Genomic DNA, 17,344 nt, shown 5'->3' with positions numbered 1-17,344 from the left:
ATCAATAGTTTGAATGGCTTGGTTAGTTCATTTTGAAATGAATGGAATGGCTGTTAATTGCCTGGTTGCACCACTCTAGAATTTTCTTGTTAATAACCATCAGATATAACTCTAGTTAACAAACCTACCAGAACATATACAACCAAGTCAAATGCTGAATTATTCACTTTTGCAAACTCTTCTTAGAATCACTCCTAAAAATAAGTTGAATCAATGAATGTACTCCCCCAAATATTGATAATCCATAATCTAGAAATTGCATCTGTTCTGGTTTCTTAGTGTCCACCATATAGAGGTGTTAAATTTTGTGAAAATTACCCTGTCTCCAATTATTCTCCACCACACTGGTCTTATTGCTCCTTAGACACATGCTCTACCACAGGGCCTTTGCATTTACTGTTGCTTCTTTGCATTTACTTCTTGGCAGAAATGCTGTTTCCTTCCATACTACCATCTTATCTTTGTTTAAATACTCTCTCATCAGACAGATCTCTGAAAACTCATTACTGGGAGAGAATAACTGTCTCTTAATTCTTTCTCCTAATCTTGCTTCATTTTTCTTCAGAGCACATTTTATCACTTCCCCAAATTTAACATAGTTTACTTGCTTTTTTATATTATGGTCCCTCCAGGAGAATGTGACAGTCATAAGGGTAGGGGTGATATATATGTTAAATAAACATAGTTATTTAACACTTTAAATTTGATCTCCTCAGGGCTTAGGAAGGGTTGAATATGTAGAAAGCCCTCAATAAACATTTGTTAATGACTGCTGTACATTTCTGATTAAGAATGGTGTCTGACTGCAAAGTAAGAAAGCACACTTATTCTTGTGGCTTTAAACTGACTTCTGATGGTAATTCCATGAAAGATCTTTAAAAATGTTTATAACAACTGTGACCTCGTAAGATTTCAACCTTGACAGTTGTAAATAAACAGTGTGGCTTAATAGAAATGCACTGAAACTAAGTATTTTCTAACTGTAGCAGCATGTCACACATCTTTCCTCTCCTATTGAGTGGGCAACAAAGATCCTGCTGACAGATGAGTTTTTGTCGTTGGATTAATGACTGTCAGGTACTTGAGCCAGGCTTGAGTTGTCAGCATCTCTTACGTGTGGCACTAATAAAAATGGTAATAATCCTAGTTAACATTTAATGAGAGCTTATGGTGTGTGAGGCATGTGATAATCATTTCACACGTTTTGAAATGAAGCCTCATAAGAATCCTGTGTTATTTTCAATTTCAGAGATAAGCAAATCTAGGATTAGAGAAATTACCATACTTAAGGTCACTAAGTCAGAAAATGACCCAGCAAGGCTTCAAACCCAAAGGTTTTTAACTCTTGATTCTGAACCTTTAACCTCTATTTAATCACCAGCCCAGATATATCATGCGTGCTGTGTGTACATATGTACACACACACACACACACATACACAGACATGATTCCACTACATAATTCAGGGTAGAGACCTAACTAACTGCTTCTATCCAGGAGTCCATAATTCAGCCACCTTACCAAAACACCTAGGATTTTATCAACCTAAAGTATCATTTGTAGACCTAACAAAGAGGTCTTTCTTGCTTACTTCATCCTATTTATATTTTCCAGGATTTTTATATTGAAATCTTTTTTTTTAATTTCTATTCTCATTTAAAAATGGAAGTAGGCATGTGTTTGAACATGAGCAGATCAAACTATGAATTTTACTTTCAGTACCGTTTTAACTGCAGCCCATATATTTTATGTTGAGTTTCACTGTTGTCCAATTGTATGTATTTTCTGATATCTCCTGTGATTTATTCCTTGACTGGGTTATTTGGAAATGTGTTAATTCATTTCAAAATTTTTGGGGATTTTCTAGATATTTTTATTATTGAAGCCTTAACATTTTCATTATAGGCAGAGGATATTCTCTATGTTCCACTGCTTTACATTTTAGACTTGGTATTTACTCAACATATGGTCGTCTTACATAATGACTATTCATGGTTCTTGAAAGTGTAATCGGCATATATGGCATGTAGGTTCTTTACTAGGCTGAACTTTTGAAAGTGTTCAAATCTTCCGTATCTTTTCTACTTCCCTTTGTCTGCTTTACTATCAATTACTTTACTCCAGTTTTAATGCTGAACATTCGGGTAACCAACAGTGTAGTTTATGTCGTATACTGCAGTTTCAAAAGTGCGTCTCCATCCATTTTCATGAAAAGCTTCTGAGGCAAGAAGGAGAGATGATATTAATACTATTTTTCAGAAGACAAAGTAGATTGGTTCACAAAGCTATAATACAGAGCTAGAGATCACTCTCTCTCAACATGACATAAAGCAAAATGGCCAGTGAACCAACTTGATGACAGAGGAGGTGCCTTGCTTCATTCGTGACGAACATCTAACAGTTAACTAGAGGGATTTACATTCCAAGTTCTGCTGCTTGTGGTGAAAATGAAGTGTACTTTATTTTTTTTAAGATTTAGTTTTTATTCATTTATGCATAGTTTGGGGTGTAGGCCAGAGGTGTGGGGTATGAGAGGATTCACTAGAGATAGAGTGGGGAGCAGAACAGGTGGATCTACTAAAATACACTGCTCAGGGGAGCAGTGGGCGAGATAGGAGAGGTCTGCTGCGCCATGTGGGTCAGTTCCCTGGCTGGGGATAGATCTTATGCTGTAGTGGCTGTTGATAGGTTCACAGTGCTGAGACTTAGCCCCTTGTGCCACCTGGGAAGCCCTAGAAATCTTGCTTTCCACCCATCTCGTTCTATGGTTAAGGAAAATCCCAGGAGAAATGCCCAAGGTTACAGAGCTGCCGTCTACAACTGGAGTAGAAGCCAAGAAGTTTCAGTGTGTTTTATGTCCCCTTGCCATGTCATGATGTTCCAAGGACAAGAATGCCACACTATACACACACACTCTCTCTCTCTCTCTCTCTCTTAGAAAACAAGGAGAAAACTATGAAAAATGCTCAAAGCTCTCCCACTTCTAAATGGCTTTTACTTAGGCCTTACTGCTCATGATATAATGGAACACTAAATGAGACTTACCATAAAAATAATGTTACAGAAAGTGGCAAGGTTCCTAACTGGTCCCCAAAGCCACAATGCAGCTAGACCATAATACTGACAGTATTTAATTGCTTTTGTGAGAAGTGCACAGGAATTTCAAAAGGGCCCTGCCGTTGACTAGTTTTACTGCAGGAATGTCTCTCACCCCAGCCCTCAGTCCCTGCTTTCCCAGTGAGTGAGCTTCTTTCCCTCCCATTTTCTGTTCCCTTGTGCGTGGCTACTGCAGAAAGAGGAGGAGTTTTATTCATGGAATGCTGCTTACTGGGAACTCTGGCCTCAGGGGTGGGGTCTCTGGGGCTGGTCTCTACAACCATCTCTTGGGGATCTAGTTGGTCTCTGGGTGAGGCCCTGTCACTCTGGGAGGAAGAAGCAGGGCTGCTATGTAGCCATGAGGAGTTAGGGTGTACTGACAGAGCTCTCCTGGTGGTGGACCTGGGAGGCAGCATGGAGGGGGTGCACTGGCACATGGAGGGGGTGGTAGTGGTGGAGGAGCTGATGAACCAAATCTTCTGCTGGTACTGGCAGGAGCTGCAGGGACCCCAGGAAGGGGGTTGGGAGGAAGAACACCCTTCCTCCTCACCACATGCATGTCTGGTCTTTACAGTCAACAAGTATTCCTTGAGTGAGTACCTACTCTCTGTGAGCACTAAGTGTTCACTATTTTATGATACTATACCATAATGCCTTAATATTGGCTGAAGAGTCAGTGTAAGTCTCTCATGTTAGGAATGAGTTTTAAGAATAATGTTTTGTTTCTATGTAGGGCTCATTCTATTCTACCTCAGAATTTAAACTCCCTAAGAGACCCAATGTAGGTTGTTCGGGTTTGGTGTGACAGCAGGGACGATGGTGACTCAAGAGTCCAAGTTGCACAGATGGAGGCATTGGGCAGTGCTCAATCTAGGATTCTGGTGCTAGGATTCTTGGGTCCTCTGATATCAAATGCAATTCATGCCCTAGAAATCTGCACTATCGCTGTGGCACAGGCAGAGGGGAAATTCACATCCACATTTGGAATCAGCACAGTGTTTCTTTTTTTTTTCTCTGTGTTCCAAGGGGAACCCTCCCTCATTTCTTACGCCCACCTTGCTGTGGCTGCCCCAGAGCCAGGGGTCTGCTTTGGTCCTACTTATGATATCAGCAAAAGGGAAACCATTTTTTCTTCTTTGACACAATTGAGATGGACTATAATTTTCCAAAAGGAAAAAGGAAAAACAAAAAGATTATAGAGAAGCCAAAGAATGAATTTCAAATATTTTTTTTGAGATCTCAGTGAAAGACCTAAGCATTTGGCTAAGCCCTAAATTGCCTTTTCTTTAGGTAATCACAGGGGCACAGGCAGGACGGTGGGAACACAGCCTTCCCTGCTCAGCTGATGCCTCAATATCCAACCCTTTGCAAGTAACAGCTCATTCAAAAAAACAAAACTGTTTCAAAACTAGATTTCAGGGCCTTCTCCCTTTTTTCATTCCACTGTCAGATCAGAAGAGGCAGCATCAATGACCAAATAAATGATTATCCCTCTTAGATTCATCTTACAATCCCTCCATCCCTGGTCCATGTGCCACCTAAGACCCATATCTTTTCCTCTCTCTGCATAACTCCCTCCACTCTCCTCTGCCACAAACATCAATGTCTATAGGTACATTTATATTATTTTATCAAGATAATTTGAACTTACAACAACCATACTGGCACTCAGGAAGAATTATCAACTTATATAACTGTTGGGTCATTCTACCACATAACCACTGAAATGAAACAATTTTCGATCATTCATGACATCTGTATTGAAATCCTTCCTAGATAAAGCTGGCTATTGATTTTTATCAAGAATGATTCTTCCCACATCAGTGTGGGCACCACTGTTCCTTAGAACATCTGTGGCTACAGAAATGTGCATCAAGGTTAAAAGATTGACAGAACTTAAAAAGCTGACATATGAACCTTCCTGTAGATTTAAAGCAACATTAAAGGGATTCTTTACGTGTGAAAAAGATAAGATATTAGCACATTTTACCTTAAAAGATGGAAGTGCTTTTTATCTCTCTGAAAGTCATTTTATTGAACTCAGTTTGCTACCTATTATTTCAAAAGAGATTGGGTTTGGGAGGGGCAGATAATATTTCTGAAAATAAGTTACAAGTAGTTTCTACTCTATTATTCATAGATGTAACTTATTAACTTGAGAACTTAAAACTGCAGCTGAATTCATATTTATGTGTTAAATTAACATTTTTAAACTAGGAGGGTTTTATGTAGTCTCCTCCAGCAAAGAGTATACACAATTATATAGGTGACATAATTTGGAATTAATGACCCATTTCATGCCATGATTTACAAAAAAAAAGGAGTTATTCAAGTATTTCTCATTCCTTTGTAACCCTATATTCCCTTTGCAGCTTGGGCTTTTAGCAAATTCTCATTTATAATTTTAGATCTATAATTTTTGAGTCCTTGCTATCTTTCAGGCACTGTTTTACAATAGTTGCTAATGTGTTTCATTTTTTTTTCTCACAATGACTCTGTGAGGTAGTTATTATTGTTCCCAGCTTTCTGAAAGGACAATGAAGCTTGAGGAGATTACATACCTGAGCTAAGATGATAACAAATCTTGAGATTCAAATCCAGATATAAACTCCAAAGTCTTTCTTCTTAGCTAGTACATATGATAATCATCTTTTATTTTATTACTTTTACTTATCTATTGCTGCATAAAGGACTCGACTCATTGGCTTAAAACGACAATATTCATTTTCCCCTTGAATCTGCCATTTGGGTAGGGTTGGGTGGGAAGTCTAGTAGGCTCCACACAGCCTCAGTCAGTAGGACATCTCATCCGGGGTGGAGATCTACCTGCAGGACATTCATCCTTCTTGCTGGCTGCTGGTTCTTCGCACAGGCTTCTCTCAAGGGTGGCTGAGCTCTAAAGAACAAGTGTTTCAAAGGACAAAGTAGAAGTGGCCAATTTCTTCAAGTCTGGGCCCAGAAACTGAGACTATGTCATTTTTTCCATATTCCATTGGTCCAAATAGTTTGAGAGCCCAGATTCAATTAGAAAATCCACAGAAGACCCTCTCCATGGCAGGTATGCCAAAAATTTGGGGAGCATGTGTCAAACCCCACACACCTTGAAAATTTTTGCTCAGTGATTTCATTAAATATGATATTCCTACTTTGGGCCTCCCTGGTGGCACAAGAGGTTGAGACACAACCATTGAAGCTATCTGCAGCCATTGCAGCACGAGTTTGATCCCCGGCCAGGGAGCTACCCACATGGCACACCAGACCTTACTTGTTTTACCCCCTGCTCCCCTCAGCAGTATATTTCAGTCAGTCTGCCTGTTCTGTTCCCCACTCTGTCTCTGGTGAATCCTCTCACCTCCCACACCTCTGGCCTGTACCCCCTTCTTGTATCCATAAATAAATAAATCTTTAAAATAATATGACATTCCCACTTTATTGAATGCCCAGCGACTTTGCTTATAAATACTTCCAATTGGTAACTCCTTCAGCAGTAAGGGGGTCTGAATTTTTTTTTCCTACATATTTTTATTGCCACTGCAATTGTTTTCTCTATGTAGATTATTTAGACTTCTGAATCAGAAAACCCTGGGTTGAAAAGGGAAATTTTTATTTTTCTGTCTTATGTTCACCATTCTTGGGTTATCTGTAATATTTGTGATCTTTGGTGTACTGTATCATTTTTTTAAATCACAGTGTCTTCAGTAGTTACTGAATTCCATTTTAATTATAGAAGTTTCTAGAATATTGCCAACTGAGTGTGATCTGCTGAAGCTATACTCTTAGGAACTAATTGGTATGAATGTTCTACAACACACAAGTAGATTTTCCAGTCTACTTAAAAGTTTCAACACATTTTTCCTCCTTGAGAAAGTGATGACACCACCAATTCTGTCATTTGTGTAAGAAAATTTCTCACCAGTTATTTCATGGGCAAACTTTTCCTATTTTCCTCTGGCTTGTCTTCTCTAACTTGGCCAAATGAAACAAAGCAAAAGCCTTCTCCCTCTTTGTTGCTTAGATTGCCCCCCCTTCACCCCTTCACCCCTTAGGGTTCCTGGTTGCAAATACATTGCAAAAACAAGGATAGACCCAGTTCCTCACCCACAGCAGACAACACTGATCATCACTGTTCCTTTCCATTGAGCCTTGATATGGTGGCCAATTATTTGTGGCTACAAAGCATTTTACTCAGTCACTATCATCTAGCAAGAGCACTTGACTTTCAGGATATGCTATTTCCTCTCTTTCTGGAGCATCTCATCTTCAACATCAGATTTCTCTAATCATCTGCATTCCTTATTTTTATTGAATGCCTCTTTCTGCTGCCCACTCCCTGCATCTCTTCTCTGAGATACCTGGAACCATGTTTTATGCCAATTACAGTGCTGGCACAATAGTGCTTAGCCAGGAGTTGGTTTAATATTATTTCTATGCCAGCCCTTTGGGACTCAGGGTCAAGTCACTCAGGCAGCAGTTCTGGCCCTGGCTTTGAGTTCCAGTCTTGACAGCCACTTTGTACCTTGTCCCAGGACCTAGGTCCCAACTTATAACTCAGGGTGGGGAGCTTGCATTGTTTGGCCAGATGCTTCCAGCTATCTGCTGTCCCCACACTCTGTATGCTCCATCTCAACCCAGGATCAGCATCTTGCATCCAAATCCTTTTTTCACCATAATGCTTTGCACCTGCCCATATGCCTCCACTTATAAGCAAACACAGGAATTACTCTTCAAACACTCAAGGAAATCCAAAGGGATGATTTGTTCACTCGTTGGGTAACTTCCTTCCCCCCCCCCCCCCATAATCATACTCTCAGATGCCAAGTACTGTCTCTTAAAAAAACTGTGTCCTTCTTTGGATCTCAATTTGTTTTCATCACCAACCACTGGACCAGCTCGCCACTGGCCGCCCCATTCAGCAGAAAGGTCAATTTCTCAGATTTGATTTATCTTAGTCTTTCCCTTTTGACGATTTGACCAGCTCATGCCTGGCTGGGTTATCAGATATGACAATTTGATACCAATTATTCTGATTGGCCTTTATGTGAAAACATCCCTCTCAAAACCACAGCATTCATATGTTTTGTAGTTGTATTTGTCCTGCGGCCTAGATGGGTAAGTCTAAGGAATAAAGACAGTAGTATGTATCTTTTGCTTCCTTTATAACTCTCCACACCCACCAGCTAGGAGTTTGCTTGTACACAGTGAGGATCTGATAAATATTGCAGTGGATGCTCAGAATAAATCCGAAGGAAATACATTCAGTGGTGAGAATGCCTCTGAATGACACTATACATAATGGATCAGATTAGGCATTATGAAGGATCCCCTTTCAATTTTGTGGTTTTATTTCTGAGTCGGAGTCTGTAATCACTCTTGGAATAAGACGCCTGACATCTGGGCTTTGCTCTTTATTTTGAGCACAGTCCTGTCAAAGACTTTGAAATATTTTGGATTTAAAATGAGATTTCAAGGAAGTATTTCATTAGACGTAGGTATTATTTCCTTTGAATTGCATCCAAAACTGCAGGTTTTTATTCTCATATTAACTTTCTATCACATAACTCCTTTCTCTAATTATATATTAGCCAACATACTTTAATTTGCAGAATGAATCCTATTTGATTTCAACAAAAATTACGATAGAAGCTAAAGCTTCAAAGAAGCAATCCAAATACATCTAGGTTAACACTGCCACTTTCTTCTGGATTCACTGTAGATAACTCAGTACTTATGAGGGCTTTTGAGCCACCGTCTCCCAAGTTTTACATTTAAGTAATGTGACTTTGAAATGGAGGGGATTTTGCTAAATAAATCAATGAGGAAGAGGAAATGCTATACTGAAGAGATATACTGGATACATGTGGTCTTTGGTCTTTTTTTCACATTTCAGAATCTGGGAGTTTCCAGAGAGGTGCTATTTCAGGTGACTGTAGTCAACTCATAATTTTCGCCACCACGACCACTGTCATTAACCCCTGTTGAGTGCTTGATGTGCCACACCACTAGTTTACTCACTTTTCAGACATCCTTTCATTTAGTCTAATTGTGCTAGGTAACTGGGGGGTTGGGTTGATTTCACAGTGAGCCACCATTACCTCCTCCCCTCCCTGTATGCCCATGTCTCACCTCACATTCAGCAGTGGGGTCCATGTCCCCTCCCTCTGAATCTAAGCTGCCTCACATAACTCGCATAGACAGAACACAGCAAAAGTGACCCCCTGAGACTTCCAAGATCAGGCCTTAAGAGGCCCCGCAGCTGCCAATTTCTTCCTCTAGAGAAGCCAACCCTTCATAATAAAGCCCAGGGCAGACTCCCAAATAATGAGAGAAAATTTAGAAAACATGAACCCTGGGCCAGCTCCCAGTCAACAGGAGACCCGCCCTTCTGTAGGCCCCACCCCACCCCAATTCCCAGTCACAGAATTGTGAGAAGTGTGAAATCACTGTTTCAGGTCACTAAGTTTGGCATGGGCTGATGCACAGCAATAGACAACTGAACCAGAAATAAAATACTTCCTCCAAAATGGCAAAGGGTGGCACTGCTATAGTGTAATGGGGATTTTGAAATATCTGCAGATGATTTATTAAACCAAGAAGTCACAGTCTATTTGTATATAGTATACCTACATGGTCCTAGCCATGTTTTCTTGTAAATGTCATTCTAAATGAGCCACCTTCAAGGGACAAATGATAATATCACCTAAACACATCAGCTCCACTTTATTCAAAAGGGTAAAGGTGCTTTGTGGAATAATAAAGATGATCTCTTTCTATTCCCTGCAGAGATTTCATCTTTGCTAAGCTTCATATTCTATTATTATGTAGAACAGTTTCTGCACCATGGCTCTATTCCTTCCTCTTGGGAGCTCTCCCATCCTCCACTGTGAATCCCCAGGCTGAATATTCCTCCTTGGAGTATGCTCTTTAATGCTCTGCTCCTATTTTGCACAATGCTCTCTACATCTTTTATCTAAAAGCCAGGAGAGTAGAGAGACCTGCCTGTTTTGTTACTGCTATATTCTCAGCACCAGAACAGCGCTCTGTGTGGAGTAGATGTTTGATGACTATTTGCTGGGCAAATAAGTGAATGCGCTGGCTGCCCCCAGGGCCAGATATTGTTTCATGTTGTTGATATCTGTTACCACTTCCTTTCATTCTCTCCCTTGTGGTGTAGGGGCTAGAAGCTGGAAGTTCCTAGACTTACTTGTTGCTAGCAGCCATCTGCTGTTCTGCTTGGTAGAGGGATGTACCTGCATGAGACCTGGAGGGCAAAGAGAGGCAAAAGGGAAGCTCCATTGCCATCAGTTGTGGTGCCCAACAAGTGTTTTTAGCAGATGTGTTTGCAGAGGCCGATGAGCCACCTAATGCCCAGAGGAGTGGGGATATTAGCAGTGACCTCAACCATTTCCAGCCCTGTGGGTGACACTTTGGCAGCATGACCTAAATGTCAAATGGTGCCCCTGATTTTTATTCCTCTGATCCAAAGATTTTTTTTTTTTTTTTGGTTAGGTAGCATCTTATGCCCTGAAGTGTTCTGTTTCACTAGTTAAATCTAACTGATGTCACTATAGGTGGTGTTCCTTGAGGGCAGGGCATGCCCACAGCTGCACAGGGCCTGGAACACAGTGGAAACTAAGAATAAGGATAACAATGGCATAGGTGGACTTGATGTTTTACTGTGTGCTCAGCCCTGTTCTAACTGCTTTTCATCTATTAGTTTATTTAAGCTACTGAATAACCGCAGGTACTACCTCTCTCTTCCACATATTAGCAATTAATAACAAAGAAGTTAAGCAACTTGTTCAAGAAATCACAACATCAAATTGAGGATTGAGGAATCAAATCTCATCTGGCTCTCGTCTATACTTTTAAGCCAGTCCTTTGCCCTGCCTGAATCAACCACTGAAAACTTTGAACTTATTTATTACACATGTTCTATGAGCATTTACCACAAAATAGCAGCTTTCACTATTCTCCTTTAAGACTCTGAACTTCTAAAAATTTGTTACTTATTTTTAATTAATGGTAATATTTGGATACCACCATCAGGTATTCCCTCTGAAGTGTACCCACCACTAAATCACCCATCTCCCACCACCCTAGTCCACTGTGCTTCCTTCCCTCTGTTCTTATCCTTCAACCCTTGCTGCTTCCATTCTGTTGTCAGCTATCAAGGCTTAATTTTTAAGGCAGTCTTTACCTGATTAAGACTGAACAACTGAAGATGCTACTGGGGTATGAAAATTCTGTATGTGTGAGATATTAAGGCAAACTTGATACTAAGAAATGGGGAGCTACTGTAACAATTATCTAAAAATGCAGAAACAGCTTTGAAACTGGATAATGGGGTGAAGCTGGAGGAATTTTGAGATGCCTCCTAGAGAAAGTCATATTGCCAGAGGGTCTGGACTGTGAAAGGTAATGCCGGTGAGATCTCAGAAAGAAGAGAGAACCTATAGAGAAAGCGTCCATCTTCCCAGAGAATTAAGGCAATTTTGGTGACGTTCCAGACAGAAAAGAGGAACAGGCTAGAAGACAATGGAGGAAAGGTGAATGCTATTTATAATCAGTAGCAGCAAAGAACTTGGCTGAACTGTATTGAAATGTGTTGTGGAATGTAAAACTTAGAAGCAATGAGACTGGGTATTAAACTCAGATAATTTCTAAGAAAGTGTGCCTCTCAACTGTTTATAGTAGTTGGAATTATAGTAAAATGCAAAAAGAGAGAGATGGATTGAGGAAGTAGTTAAGCCGAAAGGAGCCAGAACTTGAAGACTCTCGAAAATTCTTTTATCTATTCATATTGTGAAAAAAGAAAAGAAAGTTTGTTTTGAAGAAAACATTGAGAGTATGGCTCAGTAACCATCTGATAAGGAAACTAGTATGGTGTCAGTCACAGACCACCCTAGCAGACACCCTACCAGTCTGAACCGAAGGAGACAGGAAGAAATGGAGGGAGCTGGCAGTCGCCTTAGACATTGCAGGACTGGACCACAGAGCTCCTGGCTGGGAACATGTGCTGTTCTTCATGACCAAAGGAGAAAGCCCCCACAGGAGAGCTGGAGATGGTCAGGGCTGCCTGCCTGATTTCAAAGGCAGGGAGACGGTCGCTGCCTACATTCTTGGGGGCAGGGCTCCCAGAGCCTTGGTTGGTGAACACCAGAGCCTTGGTTGGTGAACACCACCGTATTCTGCAGAGCTAACAGGTGGGGCTGCTGTCCCAGTGAGCCCGGAAGGTAGGGCATCAACCAAAGAGGTTTATTCTAGAATCTGTATCTTGAATGGTATTTGCCTTGCTAGGTTTTGGACTTCTTTGGGGGCCCTTCACCCCTTTCTTCCAATTTCTCCCTTTAGGGATGAGAAAGTCTAGCCTATGCCTGTCCCACTATTGCAATTTGGGAGTGGGACATATGTATGTGGTCTCCCATGCTCACAGTGGAGAGGAATTCTGCCTCAGGGGGAATCACAGCTGAAGTCTCACCCCATCTGATGTAGATGACATTTCCACAAGACATTAGTCTTTAACCGTCAGCATTGCTGCTGTGATTAGTCAAGACTTTTAGAGCTACTGGGGTGGAAGCAAGCAAGCAAGCAAGGAGTACTAGAATTTTGAGGGCTGTGGGAAAAAGCTATAGACTGAATGTGTGTGTCCCTCAAATTCATATGTGGCTGTCCTCACATCCAATTTTGGGGGGGGTGTCTTCCAGAGGTAATTAGGTATAGATGAAGTCAGGAAGATGAGGCCATTATGGATTAGTGTCCTTGTTAAAAAAAAAAAAGGATCACAGGCCAGATGGTATCTTCTTTATCTTTGTGTTGGGAAGAAAGTGAGAAGACGGTCATGGTGAACCAGGAAGAGGGCCCGCAAACAGAAAGTCAATCTGTCCATACCTTGATCTTGAACTTTCCAGTCTCCAGACCAATGGAAAATAAATGTCTGTTGTTGAGCTCACTCAGTCTATGGTATCTGTCATAGCAGCCTGAGCTGAGACATTATTTTAAACTAGTTAAGAATTAAATCAAGGAAGAGGAATGTTATTTAATAGGCCCCTCAATTTCAGTAGCAGGGAGAGAACTGCACACGCTCCTCTTCTCTGCATATTCAAGGACAATTCAGGCTTATCACAGTGGAGGATTTTATATGTGTTTCAGAATCGTTGTTCCAAGGAGGTATAAGTGCTGTTCTGGCAGTGAGACAGTGGCTAAATGACTAGAAAACTTCCATGGACTAATAAAGATGCCACTGATGGGATTGCTACAATAGGTGAGAAGTGGTACTCCACGAAGTCCAGGGTCTATTCACGTAAGAGAAACTGGGGTGATGCCAATGGGACTGCACCGCCCCGGCCCCCATGCTGTTTTTTAATTCATTATCTTTCACAGGGTGGGGACGGGTGGGGCTAGACATATTTTTGGACAGGACTATGTCCATCAGACCACTGGAAGATTTTGAAATTTTGAAATTTCCTTGAATGTCCCTGAGGCTACCTCTTGGTGGGTGTGAAATGGATCAGGACAACCATGTTCCCTCCTGCTACTCAGCTTCTTGCGGTTGCCAGGTTTCAAGAGTGAGGACAGCGCTTACTCACTATCCTCAGCTTATTTTCTTGTGAAGGAGGGTGTGAGATACGTCACAGGGACCTGGCATGAGTCTAGTCTGGGCCAAAGAGTTTCAAGAAAGCTGTTTTGCGTGCCCTATTCCAAACACCTTGTTTCACTGTGCTATCCCAGTTCAAGCAAGTAACTTAACCTGGTGCAGCCTCAGTTTTCCCATGTGTAAAACAGGAAGAGCACCCCCCAAGTCCATCACTCTCACAAAGTTTGAGGATGGAAATCAAAGTTAAAATACTGAATGAGCTAACATGTGGGAAAATAAGGTTTCCATTTCCAAGACAGGTATTATCTTCATTACTGATGGGGAAACTCCATGTAAAGCCTCTTATGGAATACCTATTAAAACTGTAATCTAAGGGAGGCCCTTGCTAATTTCCTTAAAATATTGCTCTGAGTGCAACACAAGGCAGTTTTTGTTTATAAATGTATAAATCAAAACCTCTCTCTTGGTACTCTTTGCTCTTTGGCCCAGTATTTCTTTTCGTAAAAAAAAAAAAAAAAAAAGTACAAGAGTTAATGTTCTTTGTCATAATTGGCCAGTGGAGGCTCTTGAGTATTGGCCAAAAATGCAATATTGGAAGCTACTAAAATATCACCATTTGTTTGCTGAATTACATCCATAAAGAGCTTGTGGTTAAAGTGCAGACTCTGACAGAGCATTTACCAAGACTGCAAAGCTTCATGGTCAAAAAATACTTATTTTTGTCTTTTCTATTCAGAATACTCTCGGCTGTCCAGTTGGGATGAAATTTGAGGCCCTATTCTTATTGCAACTTCTCAGATAAGCTTCACATTTTTTTGGTTTGTTAAGATCAATGTGCAGCTGCCTAGCTCCAAAAGAGATCAGAAGGTATGATCAGTTCCTCCCTCCTTTTTGCTTTCCCAAGATTAACAGATGCTAAAGCTCGTCTCTCAAGAAAATAGAGTTTGAAGAATCACATGCATAGGCTCAAGAAAAAGGAAATTAATTATTTTAATTCAATATTATGCTGGCTTGATAGAAATTCATTGATTTTTATCCTAGAATCCTATACATTTAGAGAAAATGAACTACTGATGATATTAATAGAAGTGAAACAACTTGTTTGAAGAAAAACTATAAACTTGCTGGTTCCACATCAACAGAATTTAAACATCTTGCAGATTGTTTCTAATTCAGGAAAACTGAAAATTTTGAGAGTCAATGCCAAGACAATTTCCTCAAACACTTATAAAACGTTGAAGCAATTTTTGTTTTTAAAACACTAAAAACTTAATGTTGCAGATTTCCTTAAGTCCTTAAAAGGCTGCATATCTCCATGGAATACCTTACCCAGATATAAGTAAAAGTCTTGGAAGACATATTTGAGCTAAAGGGATTTTTATATTTTCCCAAAAGCCTCCTTAAGATATTAAATTCTGAGTTTAATCTGATACAAGGCTAGCCATGCCTTCCCTCAAAAGCATATAGTCCTTCTAATACCAATCATTGTAAATTACCCATTTGGTTTCCCCAATCCCCTGGCAATAATGCCAACTCCACCTGAAATTTCTGCTTGGGTTTTTCTTTTTTGAAAGTTTTTTTAGAAAGCTATTTTTGTTGATCTGCTCCCAATGCTTTTTACAAGCAATCAGAGCCCTCATTTTTCAAATGGTGATTCTCTCCAACAATTGAGTGTTAACTTTCGTTTTTCCTTCTACTTTATTTTTGGTCAGATTTAACGCTTGTTAGAGTGCAGAAAAAAGCCTTGGAACTCACACCCTATTTCTGACTTCTAACTCATCTTACCGCCCAACACTAAATGTTCTAGAAAAGGGCAATTCCTGCAGTTTTATCCAGCGCATCTTACTTTCTCTCCCAGTACTAGGACTAAAAGTTAACATTTAGGACTGAGAGCGAAAAGGCGGTGATGAGCAAGGAATTCACCACCCAGCGCTCAACTCAGTTGCTGTAATTTGTGAATGCCATAAAATCAACAAGTTTTCATTTGGCGCCTACCAAGTGCCGGGCCTGGAGCAGAAGCACGAACGAGTAGGCCAGGTTCTAGAGTGCAGGATCAAGCGTGGAGCCAGCTGTGCAGATGAGCTCGCCCTCAGCGCTCCACCGCCAGACCAGCGCCCAAGTGCAGTCAGCCTGTCCCGGGATCCTACAAGTGCATTTCCTCAACCTGCTGCGGGCCTGGGCTCGCAGGGTCTCCCCGGATTCCCCAGACAAAGGGGTGCCATCGCACCCGCAGAGGCGAATCTCACGGAACCCCACGCTCACTTCGCCTCAGCCTGAACAAGTGGGGGCTCCCACTCAGGAACCTGCCACTGAGCCGAGAACCAGAGCTGCTACTATTTGCGTTTGCGATCACCTCAGGCAAGAAACCGCTAATAGCAAGGGAAAGGGAGAGGTGGTGGTGGCAAGGCTGGAGCTTCCAGAAACATCTAATGGTCCGACCGACCGTTCTTAGCTCGACCTGGGGTGGGGGAGTAAACCCAGGAGGTGAGAATGGGGAACCTAGCAAAGTCAGCAGGCAGAGGGGATGCGCGAGAGAGTGATTCAAACGAAATTCCCACGCGCTCAGGGCAGCGGAGGTTTTGGCTGGAGGAAGGGCGCGCGGGGGACGCACGGAGAACCCGACTGTGTCCCTGGCACTCTTTGGCTCCCGCCGCGCGGACAGCAGGACGGACAAATAAGCCCGAGCGAGGGACTTACCTTCGGGGTTGGCGCTGATGAAGACCCGGACGCTGCGCCCGGCGGGCACGAGGTGAGAAGGCAGGGCGGTGAGGTTCCCGGAGAACGCCGCCCGCCGGAGCGCAGAGTCCCGGGGACAGGGCAGCTTGGTGCCCGCGCCGGCCGGCCACATCGCCCTCTGGGAGGATGAGCCGCCGCCGCCCGCTGCTCCTGGTGCTCCTGCCCGCGGCTCCGCGGAGCTGCCTGCTGGATCCCCGCAGGCGGGGCGCTCAGAGCCGCTCCGAGCCCGAGGCGCCGCGGGCGAGTTCCGTGGCGCACACCGCGGGCCGGCGGGGAGCGGCCATGCGGACCCCGGCGCTCGCGTCCCTCTGGGCGTCCGTCTCGGCTCGGCTTGGGGGCTCCGCGCGGCGGTCGGCGGGGGCGGGAGGTCAGAGCCGAGGCGGCTACGCGCGCTGCGCCCCTTTGCGCCGGGAAGCGCCCGCGCCGCTCGCCCAGCCCGAGGCCATCTCCCCGCCCGCGCTCCCCGCCCGCGCCCGCCGCGGGAGGGGGGCACAGCCCAGGCGGCGGGGACCCGCCGGCGACGAGAACGGACCAAACTTTGTCTCCGAAAAGCGCCCGGAATTTATCCGAACCTGCCTCCCGCGGGGCGCAGAAATAACCCGCGGCTTAAAGGACGGTGGGGCTGGGACTTGGGGGGCCTCGGACTCCCCAGTGGCTTCGGGGGCTTCTCTTGAGGACGAGCTCCGGCGCTCGCGGCTGCCTTCTCGAGGGAGGTCACAAAGGAATTTAGCCCGAGGCTCCTGCTACTCCTCCTCCAACTCTCTTAAAGGTCAAAGCGCCCCGATCATTGCGGGGCGCGCACGCGTGCCGCCGTCTGCGCGTTTTTGCTGAAGTGCCGGGAATCTGGCCTCAAAGTTAGACGCACGCCCCGAGTCCAGACCGGGAGGGTCTCGAGCATCGAAACTCTGGACTACCCCG

At 43.1% G+C, this 17,344-nt stretch overlaps 1 protein-coding gene across 1 annotated transcript in view; it reads right to left on the bottom strand.

Moving 5' to 3' along the window:
* NWD2 (NACHT and WD repeat domain containing 2) overlaps positions 1–16,569 on the bottom strand; it is a 117,125-nt gene extending 100,556 nt beyond the window's left edge. Inside the window, exon 1 of the mRNA XM_037530390.2 lies at positions 16,388–16,569. Coding sequence (XP_037386287.1) covers positions 16,388–16,538 — 151 coding nt within the window. The 5' untranslated portion in view covers positions 16,539–16,569. The remainder of the gene's footprint in view (positions 1–16,387) is intronic.
* Positions 16,570–17,344: the final 775 nt, after the last annotated feature.

Source organism: Talpa occidentalis, unplaced genomic scaffold (genome assembly GCF_014898055.3).
Source record: "Talpa occidentalis isolate TD23 unplaced genomic scaffold, MPIMG_talOcc4v2.1 talOcc4.6, whole genome shotgun sequence".
In the NCBI taxonomy this organism is placed as follows: domain Eukaryota; kingdom Metazoa; phylum Chordata; class Mammalia; order Eulipotyphla; family Talpidae; genus Talpa; species Talpa occidentalis.
The sequence above is the reverse complement of the archived record's forward strand: the minus strand, read 5'-3'. Positions and strand labels throughout refer to the sequence as shown.